General features: G+C 37.7%; 2 protein-coding genes across 2 annotated transcripts in view; one reads left to right on the forward strand and one right to left on the reverse strand.

Moving 5' to 3' along the window:
• Positions 1–11,908, forward strand: part of Tmem260 (transmembrane protein 260) — a 67,288-nt gene extending 55,380 nt beyond the window's left edge. Inside the window, 1 exon segment of the mRNA XM_015480919.2 lies at positions 6,408–11,908. Within this exon segment, the coding sequence (XP_015336405.1) occupies positions 6,408–6,662 (255 nt within the window). The 3' untranslated portion in view covers positions 6,663–11,908.
• On the reverse strand, positions 1,330–2,351 carry LOC107138302 (AP-3 complex subunit sigma-1). Its single transcript, XM_015480918.2, has one exon. The coding sequence runs from the start codon at positions 2,236–2,238 to the stop codon at positions 1,657–1,659; it is 582 nt and encodes a 193-aa protein (XP_015336404.1). The 5' UTR covers positions 2,239–2,351; the 3' UTR covers positions 1,330–1,656.
• Positions 11,909–18,114: the final 6,206 nt, after the last annotated feature.

The raw sequence follows: 18,114 nt of genomic DNA on the forward strand, positions 1-18,114 counted from the left end.
TATATATATATATATATATATATATGTATTAAGAATTGTAATGCAAAAAAAGTACATGTATAAATGGCATAAATTGGTGTGAACATACTTCATATTCAGAGGTATGAAAAATTGTGCTCTATATGTATAATAAGGATTGTAATGCATTCCTCTGTTGTCATGTATTTAAAAAATAATAATAAAAAGTGCAGAATGCCTCTGGAAGTTGGAAAATGTAGGGAAACAGATCCCTCACTAGGTCCTCCAGAAGAAATTCAACCCTGCTGATTTTACAGCTTCTCACCACCAGAAGTGCAAGATAACAAATATGTGTTTTAAGTTACTGTGTGCATAAGTTGTTATTGCAGCAATAGGAAACTATTATAATGGCTTCATTAAAAAAAAAAAAAAAACCTTCTGACAGGTTATCCTCTTTATAAAAGTCTTGACACTGTCTACACCTAGAATGATAGGGCCAATGGTCAGTAATTATTTGGGCTGTGGGGGAGGGGGTGGAGTTCAATATCTTTAGCCATCAGGGAAATGCAAATCAAAACTACATTGAGAGTCCAATTTACCTGAGATGGGTATCTCCTATGTCTCAGAACGGCAATCATCAAGAATATAAAAAACAGGCACACAACTATAATCCCAGCAACTCAGAAAGCTAACACAGGAGGATCACAAGTTCAAGGCCAGCCTAAGCAACTTCGTGAAACCTTGTCTCAAAATTAAAATAATAAAGTAAAAAGGACTGGGGATGTGGCTCAGTGGTGAAGCACCCCTGGTAATCCACCCCCCAAAAAAATATCCGGAACCTGTGACTATGTTACCTTACATGGTAAATAGTAAATGCTAGTAAGGATATAGGGAAAAAAGAAGCCCTTATACAATGTTGGTGGGAAAGTAAATTAATATAACCACTATGGAAATCAGTATGGAGATTCCTCAAAAAACTAAAAATGGAACTATTGTATGATTGAGCTATACCGCTTCTTGGTATAGTCAAAGGAATTAAAGTCAGCATACTATAGAGATACCTGCATACCCATGTTTATTGCAGAACAATTTGCAACAGCCAAATTAAGGAAATAGCCTAGGTGCCTGTCAACAGATTAATGGATAAAGAAAATGTGGTATATATACACAATGGAATTTCATTCAGCCATGAAGAATAAAATCATATCATTTTTTTTCCAGTTACCTTGGAATTTATTTAAACTAAGAGAAAAAGGTCATAATGTTTTCATGCAATACACACTTGGTTCTTTAAATAACAATTGTGACAAATAGCAGAAAGAATTAAGGAATGCTGCACTGATGATCCATACAAAACACCAACATTTCAGGTTGTACATAATTAAAGAAATATCTTACTTTTCGAAATACTGTAATAGCCAATACACAGAGGCATGCCTTAGGTGGGCATAGGAATGCAGTTTTAAAAAGGAAAAAAAAAAAAATCACACTGGAACTACTCAATTTCCTTTAAACACTGAGCAAGAAAAGCAACATTGAACTTCCATACTGATTTTACACAATTTCTATACAGTACCTTGACTTAAATCCAAGAGCAAAAGCTAAAACTCTCCTCCTCTATTTTTGGTAAACAACTGCATGGTAAACTTAGATGACTTTTCCCCCTGGATTTTACCTGGGAGTGGCCTTTTTAATATTTTATTTAAAAGAGGGCAGGTTTGGCACTTTTATACTGATGTCACCAATGTTAATATTTCTTGGGATCTCAGGAAGATTCATATTCTTTACAGCTGATACAGCATGGGCTGGAGCTCCTGCTAAGCCAGCCTCAGATTTCTCCAGTTTATTTTGTGCATCAGTTTGTGTAACAATCTCATTCATGTTGGTCTCCAATACCATTCCCCCCATCACCATTTCTGCAAGAATATTGTGAACCTTGTCTACATGGAAAATTAAATCCAGTTCACACACATTTTCAAAACATTTGTCTAAGGTTTCCACGAATACTTGAATTAGATCTAAAATGCCGAGTTCACTTTCTGAAGAATCCATACAGAAGACAAAATATAGGGTCGCATAATGTCTATAAATCAGTTTGTTGTCAGATCCTCCAATTAATAATCCTCCTTCTAGGAAATTACAAACATTTTCATCTCTCTTAGATACCAAATGGAAAGTCTCCCGGATGATTTGCTGTTGTGTATCTTCACTGTAGGGCTGGTAGAACTTGGAGAGCCGCGGCTTCCCGTGGTTGTTGAAGATGAGGATCGCCTTGATCATGGCTGGGCGGGGCGACTGGGTGGGCGCGGGCACGCGAGCCTCGCCTGGGGATCTTGCCAGCGATCCTTCCCCACCCGCCCCCTCCCGCACGCGCTCGCGCGCGCTCCCGAGCCCAAAATCATATCATTTTTAGGAAAATGTATAGAACTGAAGATCATCATGTTAAGCAAAATAAGCCATGCTCAAAAAGACAAGTTTCACATGTTTTAAAGAGGACTTGAAAGTAGAAGGGAGATGATTAGAGAAGAAGAGGAACTTGAAAGGAGGGAAGGAAAGATAAGAGGGGTAGTTGGGAGTAGAAATGACCAAAGTATGTAATATGCATGTGAATATGACACAATCAAACCCATTGTCCTGTATAATCAATATATGCTATTTAAAAGATGATATAGCCATGGCTGGTTGAGATTTTAAGAGTAAAGGTAAAAGGTCACAGAGAGAGGCCCTGTCTTCTAACTGGCCACAGGAAGCTGAATGGACCTTCCCAAGGTACACTGAGGCTTCTGCACAAATTGTCCTTCTCTGCTGGGAAATGGAACACAGAAAGGAGGCTTGCTATGGCACTATTTTAACAAGTTTCTGCTTTTCTGTTATTTATAGCAATGGGCTCTTTCAACACCTTCAGATTTAGTCTTGGGGTCTTATATAAGAAACAAATATCCTGACAAGGACCTATGAAGACAGAGCTCAGGACCTATGTGTTTGAGCAATGAGATTTTTCCGCTCTCTCTCTCTAGACTGCCATGGATCTGCTTAGCCAGGGCATTTGCTTGTGCTGAGTCAAAAATAACATGGCATCCAATAAGTATGACTAATTTCACTACTAAATTCTCATTATTGGTTCATTGTTTATTCATGTATTCCTTCACTCACAAAGCATTTATTGAGCACCAACTCCATACCACATACTATGTTGGAGATAATTGACCTTGTTCCAATTATCAAAAAAGTAGCAGGCTGAAGAGGGAGACAGATGATCAAGTCCTCAGTCACAGTTCACTCTTGTAAGTGCTGTGAGAGGCCTGCCGAGGTTCTGTGGGAACAGAGAGCCCAAGCTGGGAGGAAAGAAGAGAGCCTTCCAGAAGAGATGCCACTAGATGTCCTTGAAATATCAGAAAGAGCTGGCAAGAAAGATGGTGGGGCAAGGAAGTGAGAGAGGAGGGGAGAGCAGTCCATAAAGGAAGACACCCAGGGAGCAAAGGCAGGATCCTCCAGGGAATCCCCCTGGAGGACAGGAAGGGAGTTGGTTATAGGGGGTGGCACACTGGAATTCTGTCTGGTAGATGGGAGGTCTAGGTTCTCCATCCGACCTGCCATTAATTGTTAACTGTGAGTCAGTTAACCTTCCCAGGCTTTGATTTTTTCCTTTAACAAATTATGGGCTTCTGGGGGCTGCAGTTGTGGCTCAGTGGTAAAGCACTTGCCTAGCATGTGTGAGGCACTGGGTTCGATTCTCAGCACTGCATATAAATAAATGAATAAAATAAAGGTCTGTCAAAATCTAAAGAAAGTTTTTGAAAAATATAGTCTTTAAACTTCAAAAGATTAGCTCTTAACCAGATGTGGTGACACACACCTAAAATCCCACAATTTGTGAGGCTGAGGCAGGAAATTGAAACTTTGAGGCCAGCCTCAGCAACTTAATGAGATGCTACCTCAAAAAAGAGAGAGAGAGAGAAAATAGGACTGGGGATATAGCTTAGTGGTTAAGTGCCCCTAGGTTCAATCCCCAATACCACACACATACAAAAATAAGATCAGCTCTTGTACCTTTGAATGTATCATATTCTATTCATCTCTCATACCCTGTAACACTATGAAAAATAAACAGTATTTATTTGGGAGAGCTAGGTGTTGTAGCACAGGCCTATAATCCCAGTGACTCTGAAGGTTGAGGCAGAAGTATCACACGTTAGAGGCCAGCCTCAGCAACTTAGTGAGGCCCTAAGCAACTTAGCAGGAACCTGTCTCAAAATAAAAACTAAAATGGGCTGGGGACGTGACTCAGTGGTTAATTCCTGATACCAAAAAAAAAAAAAGGCAGTATTTACTAGGGAGAAAACTGAGAATTATTAATATTTTGTTTTTATTTTCTTATCAGAGATCTCTTCCATGGTCAGTTGCTAGACCACCTAAAGCTCATTTGTGGATTTTTTTCCCCCCTTTGGACAATAAGCTTTGTTTTTTTCAGTGAACACAGACTATCGGTATCTCCTGTGACTACAGATGTGTGATAATTCTTACAAGACAATTGAGGGCAATTATTTGGTGGATCAACACAAACCCACCCCTATTACTGGTTTTTCTAGAATATTGTTAGGTGTAAAGGATATTTTTGTTGTCATTTACATCATCTAGCTCAGTAGTTTAAACAGAATATTAAGTTCAGGGATGGTAAAGAAGCATGGAATAGCCAGCTCCTCAGGAACAAATTGGTTAAGTTGAAAATGTTTCCAGTTAATGGGACAAGTCTATTAAAACAATGTCATAGTAGCACACTTGGAAAAGGAAATATAATTCCAATTCCACATCATGAAACATGATTGGCTTCTTAAGACTTGACATTTGTGACTTACTAGGTCATCCAAATCAAATTGAAGATGCATCAGTCATAATGTAGATTCTTCAATACCTAAAGACTATATAGGAGGTAGGTCACTTGAGCCTCTGATTCTCTTGAGCAATTCAGGAAATTAAGGCTTCTTGAAGCACTCTCTCTTTTGGACACCAGAATCTCAATAGGTTTTTGAATCTCAATAGGTTCCTGAGCACCTACTTGATGTGAGCAGCATGCTATACACTTTATATACATTCCTCAGAGGGAAGCTCAGAAAAAGCAACTGAAAGAGAAAAGGAGATTATGAGAGAGGGCAGAGAAGAATTGAATGTTTTACCAAAGGAATAAAAATGTAGGAGGCAGACTTTATAGCATTGATATATATTAAAGCATGTGGGGACTCTCCTATTTCATTGTGTTGTGGGGGATTGAACCCATGCTAGGCAAGTGCTCTATCACTGAACTACACCGCCACCCCCACTTCCTATTTCATAAAAATAAGGGAACTGAGGGGGAAGTTGCTGTAAAAGGCAACTTGAAGATGGAAGGTTTATTAAGTATCAAAATGACATATCAAACATGGATTTTTAACAAGGATGCTGTTTTGAAATAGGTATGGATTTGTCTTCTCTGGAGTAGGAGTTTGAGAAATAAATAATATAATTGGTCTGTTTCAGCAAAATGACGTTTTGAATGCAATTCTAATTCAAAAAGCACTTGTCCCATAGAAAGCGTTATTGCTATTCTGTGCTCAAAGAATCTACAGGAAAACTCCTGGGAATCCAGCTGTAACTTGACAGTCCCCAGGAAGGCTGTGAAATTCCCAAAGAAGCAAGCATAACACCACATTTAGCAGATTTGTATTACCTTTTTATTTATTTATTAAATTTTAATGTGTTTCCTCTGGAAAACTCAATATTGAAAATTCTAACTATATTCAATTGATACTGTCTCTGATGTTGGAAAATCAAAATTTGAAATTTTTGTGGGCAAATTTTAACAAAAATATAAGCTATAGGATAACTGAAAATTTTTGCTATCTTGCTTTAAGGATATCTCTTAAATTCTGTTATGCTTAACCTACCTGATGATAGAATTGTTTGGATTGTTTTGTTATTGCTATTATTACTGTTGTGTTCAATGCAGAGAGAAATTCTTTTAAATAATATGGGACAGAATTTAAATTCCTTCAAGTTCTTTTTCCCACAGTCTTCTAAAGAAAGTTGTCATTTTTTCCCCCCTCTAACAGCTAAATTTAGAGTTTCAACTTCTCTGCCTGTTGAGTAAATAGCTTGCCACAATTTAGACCTAAATCCCTTTCCCAGAAATCTTTCTGGAGGAAGAGCATTTTGTCCTGACACAGTGTGTCTCGGGTTCCTTCTGCAACATCCAAAAACCCCAGAAGCAGTTTTAGATGAAGCATATTTGCTTCCCGCTACTGTTATAATTACAGTAACATCGTTGCATTTTCTTCATGGCCTAGCAACAATTTGATTTTACTGTAGGCTGCTTGGATTTTTTTTTTTCTTAATTCCTTTATGTTTTATGGTTTTGGGGGGAAAAAAAAAGTCAAGGAATAACAATGGAATACCAACATTTTTCCATTTTCCAGCTTTATAAGGAGATTGTCTATTTACAAAAGGAACACCCAGTGAATTGGCACAAGAACTACGCCCTCGCTTGTGAGCGGATGCTTCGTCTTCAGGAGAGAGACATAGACGCTGAAGTCCTGTTGTCTGAAACCATCAGACATTTCCGTCTATATACTCAGAAAGCACAGAATGATCCCCAGCTAGCTGATATTTTAGTTGCTCTCAAGCACTTAAGAAAAGAACTGCAAGGTCTGAGAAATATGAAAAATGTGTGATACAGCAAAATGGGAAAAACCTGCTCAACTTTCAGCTTCCAAAATTCTGAAGTCCAAAAGTTTTCCTTCAAGAAAACTGCATAAGAAATGGAAAACTTAGTGATTTTTCAGATCCAAGTAATAATGGTACAACAATATTGCTTAATGAATGTTTAATTATTGAGATGTGTGCTATTTATGCAAAATTATATTTATCCCTTGTTACCAAATTAGCATATCCATGAGAAGCTTTTGAAAATTTTTTTTCAAAAATCTTCAACAACCTTATACCAAACGACTGTACTTGATTCAGTGAAATTCTAGAAGATAATGAACTACTTTCATAGACCTAAAATATCAACCATGAATCTTTAAAGGGCCATGTTTGTCTATTCATACCAGACCAAAGACATTTTCTGTTTTCTGAAAATGAAATAGTTTTTTTAAAGGAATGGATCTCTCTATGCTCTAAATTACAATTCCTTTTTCTTTAAGTAACTATGGTTGTTGTGTAATCATACTACAAGCTACACAGCAAGTAGGTATATTTTGAGAAACCTTTGAGTTTTATTGTTATAAGACAATAGTTTTCTGAAATCACGAATTTGAGTTAATTTAGTGTTTGCTTATTTCAGTTACAGAAACCAAATGGCAAGTAAAAAGGATTTTACATTTACATAATTAATTTTATATTTATGTTTTACTTCTATTTGTACTTACAGATATAGGCCCAATAATTAGGGGTTCCTGCTGCCCAATGCAGGGGGGAATAAAAAGGTTAGGGATTGGTTTAGGGGGATGGGAAAGTTCAATAAATTCATTTCTGTTACAAGCATCTTTTATACATATTACTAAAGAGAACAGAGTAAGAAATGCAAATAATAGTTCTTTATTTTATTATGACAGTTAATTAATAGCAACCTGTTTTAATGAATAAAGTCACTCAGAGTCCTTCAGCACTTCCTAAGTAGAGGCCAGAATCTGTAGGGATTCTTTTCCCCCCAATTGTAGAGCTCCTAGACTCCAAGCACTATATAGGCCCCTGTATAGAAATGCTCACTAATGAAGAGGGAGGGCTAGAAGCTTGTCTGCATTCAAAGATCACTGGTGAGTCATTCAGCAAGAAAAGGCCCCTTACCAGGAATAGTCACAGTTCCGTGGCATTGTACTAGCAAAAGGGTCTGATCAAAGGTCTCCTGTGGAGCTTGCATGGTTCCCTTTCATACTACGACCATAATTAAAACCACTAATTCTCTTTTAAAATGCTGCAGGATGCCATGTAGGCATCTGTCTGGAGTGTCCTTTGTGATGTCATAAGCTGTTAAGGACCAGCGCCGAGGGCTTTTGAGCGAAATGCCAGTCATGAAGGTGCTTCAAGACAAGGGTGCCTCTAAAAGCTTGACAGGGCCTTGACTGCACAATTCGAGCTGAATTTGCCCCTTGTCAGCTGCCAGTAAATAAATCTCAAAGGGGGAAAAGCTGAAGTTTCATTACCTGATCCATGGGGCTTTGTTGGTTTTGGCATCACACAGGGGAAGCTCTTGCCCCGCCATTCTCTGGATTTGAAGATGTCCATTGGAGCCTGCAGTGCCTGGACAGGGTTCAGAGCGGAACCTTTTGAAGAGTGTCAATAGTTGTAACAGTTCAGCTGTTAGGAAGACAAATAAATGGAGGAGCTCATTAATCCTCTTTTGGCTCTCAGTGCCTTTTGCCCTTTTATCACAGCCTTATTAGGCTCCTACTCATCTTGAACCAGAAAAAAATGAATTGAAGTTGTTGAGTACTAATTGGCAAAGACTTTTAATCATGGGCCAAGAACTTTCACTGACTTGAAAGTAACTTCTCCACAGGGAAGAGCCAAAAACCTGGTTTACCTTAAAACAAAAACCTGTTGGAGTTCAGTGTGGTGTAAAAATTTAGGGAAGCACTGATAAATTGTGTAAGTTTATCCACCTGAAAGAAATTATATAAGATTATGATTTTCAATTTTAAGGGGGAAAAGTATAAAAAAATGCATTGTCTTTTTTGGTTCAGAAAAGGGACTGCATGCCTAGTGCAGTGACTGTTTGCTTCTGAGCATCTTCACATAAGTATGAATGTTCATCTGAGCAGCTACCAACAGATCATGTTAGAGAAACCTTATTAAAAGTTATATTCTATAAATAACCTTGAGAGTAGCAGTGAAGACATATTTTTGATAATACATATATATGTAACTCTGTACTAATATGTTTCATTAATTGTTGAATCATACACAGATTATTCTGTATTTGTGGAGCAGGAGTTTTGGACCACTTTTGCTTTGAGAATGCAATAATATATGGCCCAAAGTAGATAGAATCATGATTATTTAAAACTCTAAAAAAACATTGGTAAGTGTAAAAAATGTAAACTGAGCTGAGATCTAGGGATGTTGGACTTCATTTCCAGATCAACTACACTGAAGAATTCTTTCCTGTCTATTGTGTGAGTCTGAACAAGTGGCTTTTTTTTTTTTCTTAACTTTCCTTGGGTAGTGCACAACACCATAAAATCTGGTAGAATGGGTTTCTTTTAGTGTAACCCCCGCCCCATATTGAAGAGGATGTGAAGGAGATGGCTTCTCATGCAGGATTTGGCCGGCATTCTCTAGAAGTGTCCCAGGAGTGCTGTGGGTCGGCAGGATGACAGGAACCCCACAAGGCCAACTTCTGCCTGGACTTTGGCCTGAAGAGCAAGTAGGAGCCAGCAAAACTGTCTGCCTCTCCACATGCTGCAGCGCTCTTCTGCCTGGCACCAAGGCTGTCACACACCAGAGGGCAAGTGGAGAGAAGGACATTGTGGCTTCCATGCTGCCTGATAACCTACCAAGTGTGTTCGACTCCCCATCCTTTCCTGTTCCCTCTGGTGGGAGTATGCATGGTTCTTGTTCTCTTTCCTTTTTTCTTTGTTTTTTCAAAAGAATCCATTTTTTTAAAATACCTTTCTTCTATTAGTCAAAATGCAGCTAAAATAGAAGGAAATTGATTGCTAGTGTACTATTTTAAAAACTTACAATAGAAATTTTGAAGTGTTATTTCTGCCCATATTCTTAGTGTTTTCCAATATGTAACCATGATGTTTAGCCTTTATCATATTAAAGCCTATTTTGAGTGTTAGAAGTTATTGTTAGGATACCCTGCTAATAACTTGAAGTCATCAGGCTAGGATATGAAGAATAGATGTTTTAATTGTTAAACATTGTGAGTCTTTCATCATAATTCTCATCAATATCCTTCAGAAGTTAATAATTTAATGCTTTTAATAATCAGAAATTTTAATAAAGATTATTAAAAATGAATCATTTTACATCAAGACCTTTTACTCTCTTTTACTTTTGGTATATTTTATAAGTACACCAACATAAGGTGCTACTTAAAATTCTGTTCTAACTGGCTCCAACACCTATGGTTAGGGAAATTTAGAAAACAGTTCAGCCCAGTAAGAGATTCGCACTGCTACTTTGTCCTCAAATTTTGTTATGGATGCAAAACCATTGTAAAGCTTATACTCACAAACAAATGATGTTTCCAGGGATTTTGGGAACATCTAAAGGCCAAGATCTTGGCACAGTATTACAGAGCAAACAAGGAGCTAAAGCTTAGCAGTGATCATGCTCAATGAAGATGTCGTTTTCAGTACCTTCTAAAGGTCTGTTTGATTTGGATCAGCATGGATGATATTTTTAAAAGCCCCAGGAATAGCACAGTATGCTCACCTGGATATGGAAAGTAAACTAACAGAAATATATCTTGAAAGTTTTTTTTTCCCCCCTCTTCAGAAAATAAGAAATCTGGTAGCTCTTCAATAATGTAACATATATTTGGTAGAAATTGTTATGCACTGAAAAGATTAGCTTATTTTATATTGGGGGTGGGTAGCAATGGTTGCAAAGCAGATGGAGGTTCCAAAACTCTAAATGTGAAACCAGCAATTGTTGGCCTGTAAGTATAGTTCTTTGGCTCTTTTTTGAAGATTCAAAGTGTTATGGACAAAAGTTATTTTTTTTGTCATATGATATTATGATGATTTTTTAAAAGTTGAGTTGATGAGGTTGAGAAGTTTTAAGATAAAAGTCAAGTACACAAATGCAAATAATTGGGCCATTACTCCTATCCCAGTGATCCAACTTCACAGACCAACCAAATAATCTCAAGACATTTTATACCTAGTTGCAAAATGTGACAATAATGTTGTTAAATTAAGGTTCAATAAAAGATAGAGAAAAACAAGCCAAAGTTAGGAGTTTTCATAAACTTAATTATTTGGAATTTGTTATGTCTACTGTAAGTCAGGTGGGGTGGCACATGCCTGTAACCCCAGCTATTTGAAGGCTGAGGCAGGAGCATCCCAAGTTCAAGGCTATCCTGGCAACTTAGTGAGACCCTATCAAAATTAAAGAACAAGGGCTGGGAATGTAGCTCAGTAGTAGAGTGCCCCTGGATTCAAACCCCAGTATTAATTAATTAATTAATTAATTGCTGGTGTAAGTTGTATTAGTAGAAGAAAAAGTACAATAGATGGAAAAGAAATACAATCTTTTATATTAAGTTCATTATAAGTTACATGTTATAAACTAATAAATAGAGATTGTGAATTATGTCCTGCTGTTAAAAGAAAACCACCATAATCATCTTCTATTTAGAAGTGTTAACTGAAAGGGGGTTGTTTTGTAATGTAACCTTTTAAAAAAGATATAAAGATATTTGAGATTTCTCTGAAATAGTCCCTTACATAGTTGAACCATTGGAAATATCCTTACTACTTGTGGTTATTTCTTATATGCAAAAAGTATATATGCTTAAAACCAAAATGCACACAGTGCTGGGGGAATGAGACACCAGGCCTCATTCTTGGTTGAATCACCCATTATCCCAGGACCATGAACATCATGTAGGTGTAAGTCAGGAATTCTCTGGGAAATCCTGGTATACTAAGACTTGAACCCCAAACTGCAATAGTGTACCCATGGAGGATTTTGAGAAGAGGCTAAAAAATACAAGGACTAGAATCTTCTTATAGTGTCTTCCCTCAAATAGGTTTTGAAAGTGAAAGGCAAATATAATTGTGTTATTAGTAGTACTTTTAAACATAAATGTAAATAAATTAAGGACTCTTTTCAATTATTCTAGCAAAAACTACAGAAAATTTCAAAGGAATTGTTTAAAAGCAGAAGTGATCAATTCATCAAAAAACTAAGAGTACTTTGAGTAAAGAGTTGAAAGCCAGACAAGCAGGTAAAAGGAATTTAAAAAAAAAAAAAAAAGTTTGCTTACAGAATAATGAATAGCTGAAGTTCAATTGTGCAGAGCTTAAAATTGGTCAGTTCACTGGAGAGTACTTGTATTTAGCATCATATTTATTTAATATGTCATATTGTTTTGCCACATTTATAGGGTGTTTATTCAATCAATGGACTGGTATTTATACAGCTATTATTCTTCCAATGATCAAAATTAACATATCTATTAACATATGCATTTACCTGTGTTCACCAGGATGCAGTTCCTAATTATGCAGAATTGTGCCCACTGGAGTGAATGTCAAACTGTGGGTCACAAAGTTCATTTAACAAGAATTGATCAACTTTCCCTCCCTGCCACTTCTTCTTGTACGTGGGATTGAACCCAAGGGCACTATACCACTGAGCCACACCCTAGCCCTTTGGTTTTTAATTTTGAGACACTAAATTGCTAAGGGCCTCACTAAGTTGCTGAGGCTGGCCTTCAATTTGCGATCCTCCTGCTTCATATCCTTTCAAGTAGCTGGGATTACAGGCTACTAACCACTCCAGTACCTGGTCAAGTGGTGGTATCTGGCCTGACCAGCTTTTTCTTAATGAAACAGAATTTAAAATATTATAAAGCATCTGAGCTAAAACAAGGGTTAAGCATCATTTCATGAAACTGTTTCATTTCATGTAGGTGTATGTACATGTATTTACAGCAAATATGCTATATATGTGTGTGTATGTATGTAACTTTACATATACATTTAAAGTGTATGTACTGAATCACAATGTACTCATTTTGGGACAGTAAAAAATAAATTTGAGGGATTGGATTGTGGCTCAGCGGTAGAGCACTTTCCTAGCATGTGCAAGGCCCTGGGTTCGATCCTCAGCACCACATAAAAATAAATAAATAAAAATAAAGATATTGTGTCCAACTACAACTAAAACATATTTTTAAAAAGAAAAAAATAAAAATAAATAAATAAAAATAAATTTGAAAGCCATTGGCTTAGGAAAACAATTTCAAAGGAGTTAGTAAGAGATCATCTAGTATTAGCTATCACAACTAATCTAATTTAATAAATGAAAATGAAAGCTATAGTAAATAAGTGGCTTATGTTCTACACCAAGGTAGTGGTGGAACTGGAACTAGTATTTGAGCTTCTAGGGTTAGCCTGGTGTGCTTTCCCATGTCCATCACAGTTTGATGAAACCAACGGCATCCCATCATCAACTCTGTGGAACACTGAAGTCCTCAAATAATCCAGCCACTTTTAAATTATGATAAACTTTTCTAGAGGTAAATGGTGTGTAACAACGAGAACTCTGTCACAGGAAGTTGTTTAAAATGTTATATGCTGAACTTCTTTCTCCCCCTCTTCCAATCTTCCAGAATAGAATTTTTTCCTCTTTCCTTTTTAGATAGGGCCAATTGTTCCCCTGGCTTTTGACTGAGAATTTCCACTCCCATTCTGGATTTAGGAGTATATACTCAAATTAAAGGACTTTAGTGTGATAAGAAAACAGTCACTTTGAAATCTAGGAACTTATTAACCTAAGCACATTCCAGCTGAATCAGCTGTTGGAAGCTCCTTCTGAGAAAGGTTATGCCAGTTTATGTTATTTCTTTCCCTTCCTAATCCAGTTCAAAACACAGTCCTATTTCCGTTTTGCAGAAGAACATGTGCCACTCCATTGGAATGTTTTTGAGTTGGAAATTTCTGCCCTCCAGAAGATTAGAACGCCTCAAGTTGGTGCTCACCACTGTTCCATTCGGTTTAGCTACTTTATTTAAAACACAAAGGATCCAGTGGCAGAGATCTCTTTGAAGACCTAAGTGTTTGGTTTCCTAATTATGAACCAATTCTGTGTGTAGGTAATAATAATTCCTTCCCAGTTCGCCTCTTGAGTCCTATGTATGATTTCTAAAAAGATATAATACTAGTAATAATAATCACTATGATAACAATCTTAGTGACATTTGTCATCCGTTGAATTGCTTTAGTTGTTTGAAATGACCTATTTTATTTTGTTTCATTTACTATCTTTGTGAGGCAAGAAAATTTGGTGTCTCATTGAAACAAACACCTCTCCCCACCCAAACTAGGCCTTTTGCACATTTGGTAAAGATATACAGATGGTTACTTCACTGTGTTAGCATTTAATAGTTAGCATGTAAGAGGACTTCTTTACATGTTCCCTGTCGAACACATAAATAGTTGATTTAAAGAGCTTCAACCAGCCAGGTGTGGTGGTGCTCACCTGTAATCCCAGCAACTCAGGAAGTTTAGGCAGGAGGATCACAAGTTTGAGGTCAGCCTTAGCAACTTAGCAATACCATTTCAAAATAAAGAATAAAAAGGGCTGAGGATGTAGCTCAGTGGTAGAAAGCCCAGTACTGAAAAAATGAATAAATAAATAAAAATAAAGACTCTAAACCTGTTGAATGCTATGAGTTAATTTGTACTGTATAAAGGTGTGAATCTATGCAATAAATAAAGAGCTCTTTATCAAAGCAATCTTCTGAGATCTCATAATAATGGTGTTATATTGTCATGTGAAACGTGATCTGCTTAAAATTTTGGCAAAATAGAGATTCCACATGTCTTTGTATTAGAGTGCACCTGGATTGAATAAGTACCTCCGCAAGCAACTGCTCTCACCCCTTCAGGCTCCCATAGCCACATTCAGTCACTCTGGCCCCTTCTCTGTAGAATGGGGATATGATAAATAGGCTTGTTTCATGGTGGGGCTATAAAGGTGAAACACTGATATTTATAAAGTGCTTCGAACAGTTCTAGTATACAACAATTGTTCAGTATTGGCTCTTTTCATTAATATGTCAATTTAAAAGGTTCTTATTTACTTTGCACTTCTTAGTAAAATAAATCCTCAAAGTTTTCTCGTCCTTTGCATCTCATGTTTAAAAATGTCCTCGCTAAATGTGCATCTGGAAATTTAAAAAAAAAATTAATTACAATGATATTGATAAACAATGTGTTATTTAAATTATGTGGGTAACTGGCAAATATAAGAGAGTAATCAAAAAGCACTGAGTCAATGAAGAAATGAAATCAATTTCATCAGTAATGCAGACTTGTCTCCACTTACTGCACTCATACACAGGTAATGGCCGTGTATTCACAATGCATTCCACATGACCCCCTTACTATGATGGTCCTCCTTTTACTGGTTTCCCTGAACCAGGGCCCATTTAGGCAAAGACTTCAACATTATTATTCTCTGTCTCTTCTTTCCAATCTTAGATTTTGACATTTATGCATTGGCTCTCCTTCAACCTTCCCCCAAATATTGAAGATTCTTTTGGGGCTAGAGACCTCCCAAAGAACAGTCTCTTCCTAAAACAGCCTCAGGAAGATTGGAGTCCTGGGCACAGGGCCATTGCTGGGCTTTTAAAACCATCCTGGAGGCTGGACGTGGTGGCACCCACCTGTAATCCCAGCAACTCAGGAGGCTGAGGCAGGAAGATCATAAATTGGAAGCCAGCCTCAACAAGTTAGCAAGATCCTAAGCAACTTTGACTCTGTTTCAAAATAAAAAGGACTGGGGATGTAGCTCAGTAGTAAAGCACCCCTAGGTTCAATCCCCAGTGCCAAAACCAAAAACCAAACAAATACCATCCAGGGGACTGCAATCATATTTCTGAGAGGGGATGAGCAGAGTATTCATGAGGCTGCTTCCTTTTTTATTCATTTAATCAATAAACATTTTTTGAGCCCCTATAATGTGCTAGACCTGGGTATTAGGTATTCAGAGAAGAAGCAGACACATAAGGGCCCTGTCCCCACAGAGCTTCCTTACTAAGGTTGGAGAAAATAAAAATAAGTCTAAATGCCTTACTAGACTTGACACAAAAAGAAAATCAAACCTTTCTTGTTATCATGAATGATGCTTGAGAAATGGTTACCCCACCCCTCAGAACATATCCCCAAGTCGCCCACTCACTGAGATGTCTGCATCTCGTTCTTAGGTTATCTGGAGCCCTGCTGAATTTACAAAGGGCTGTGCGGGACCATTTTGGTGTAAAATGCACCACTTTCCCTCCCACACCAACATCCGTTCCTTTGCCTTCCTTGGCCACCCTTATCTTTCTGCAGTTGTGCTAGATTCAAAAGTCACTAACCCTGTCTATGGCAAAGAAATAGCCCACTTCTGCTTCTGCCACCATAATAACAGAAAGGAGGCGACAGGAAGAGCGATGTGTCACCTACACAGGCTGGCACCTACCTCCCCTTAGAGCCGCCACTCAGTTCTTAGAGGGGTGCTGGTTGCATGAGGGCCCTCAGCACTCACCCTGCCTAGTTTCTTGCTAGAAAGCAGTACAAACCACAGGGAGGAATCACTGCTCAATAGGATTCTTTCCCAAAATGTACAATCTCAAGTTTAATTCCAAGAAAACATCTCACAGACCCAAATAAAGAAACTTGTGAAATATTTGACCAAAATATTTACAAGTATTTGATTTTTCAAATATATCAAGGTCATGAAAGACAAGGAAAAAACTGAGAAAAAGTCACAGATTTAGGAAAACTTAAGAGACAGACGACAAAATGCAACGTGGAATCCTGGGTTGGATCTGAGAACAGATAAAGAGAAACGTGTAATTCTAACTTGACTCCATAATAAAAGGGTTTTCTAAAAAATCAAAGCAAAGCACTTCTTGTTCCCTTCTTTCTCCCTGTCACTCTTTATTGACTGCTTTAGGCCTCAAGATGAACAATAGATAGGACAGTGGTCTATAGTACTAGGGTGCACCAGTGATCAAAGAGACAAGATTCTGAGAGCCAAAGGCCACTGGCCTGTCACTAGTCTGGCTTTTAGATGAGTGGGCCAACCAACATTAGCCCTGGGCCTGAGCCCCCCTCTCAGCGGCCATCCAGGAGGACCTGGGTGAGGAGCAAGTATCTCCCCAGAGCCTGAAGTTCTGTTCCCAGCACCTGGGAAGGCTCAGGAGAGGCCAGTGCCCGTTAAATTCCCCTCAAAGCCACTGGACTTGCACCCAGCTTGCAGAAAGCAGGATCCAGTCTTGAATTATTCCTCTGGTCCTGGTTTCTTGTTCAGGCAGCCACCACGGGAGAAGAGGAAATTGAGGCGAAGCATCCTTAATACCCTAATTCTTTCAAAAGATGATTCAGGTTTTTGTAGCCTCATTAGCATTTGCCGATAAAAATACATTTTGAGTGGTATTATGCTAAGTAATTATTCTTACAAGATGTGAAATTAAACACATTTTACTCAGCATGAAATTATTCCTGCCATGTACCGAGTTGGGTGACAGCTTGAGAGTTTGGGTGGTGGATTGCAAGACAGGGAGACACCATCAATGTACTTAAAAAAAAAAGCCAACCCCAAATATTCCACCAAAGGTAAGTCCTTGTAGCAAAATGATTTTGGCTGGATGAAATATTAAACCTGCTACTATAAATTTCACGCCTTGCATTCCTGAAGCAGATGCAGGGTGATGATGCCAAAAATTAATTGGAAATAATACGACTTGCCTTGTGTACTCTATCCAGTAGAGGGCATAGCAGATAAGCATTGTGTGCGTTGGCGACTTAGCAGCCACTGATAAGACTTGTTTGTAATTGCTTCTGTAAAGATATGTAGCAGCATGCTTGGATGCTTATTTACATTTAGGAATGTGGTTAGGAATAGAAGGTTTAGATTTATAACTTTGTTTTTGTCTGTCAATACATGGGAGACTTTCGGTTGTTGCAAGTATTATATTTACCAATGTGCAATGTTAAATTGCTGGATTTAATTGTTACAGTACAGTGAATTATTCTATTATTTCTTACTTTTTTTATCCTAAGGAAAATTCAAACTTTCCAGGCTTTAGGGCAGGATAAAATGGCTCTGAGCATGTCAGTGTCTCAAGAGCACATTATTTTCTTATTGGATTGTATTAACTTTACAGATGAAAATTTGAAGGAGAATTAGAAGGCTTAGAGATGGAAAATTTGGAGAAGAAAAGAATAATGTCTTAAGATTTCTGGAGGGGCTAACTGGTAAGTCATTTTGAAAGCTGCTGATGCTAATTCTCATAGCAAAAGACATAGCAGACCCTAAAATGATCAGGAATGAGGCACAGAATTTCTAAGAAGGGAGTGAATCTTGTGTCACACTCAAAATTGCCAAAGGATTATTTGGTGCATGTACGTGCTCGCTCGCTCTCTCTCTCTCTCTCTCTCTCTCTCTCTC

The sequence above is a fragment of the Marmota marmota genome, unplaced genomic scaffold (genome assembly GCF_001458135.2).
Source record: "Marmota marmota marmota unplaced genomic scaffold, marMar, whole genome shotgun sequence".
In the NCBI taxonomy this organism is placed as follows: domain Eukaryota; kingdom Metazoa; phylum Chordata; class Mammalia; order Rodentia; family Sciuridae; genus Marmota; species Marmota marmota.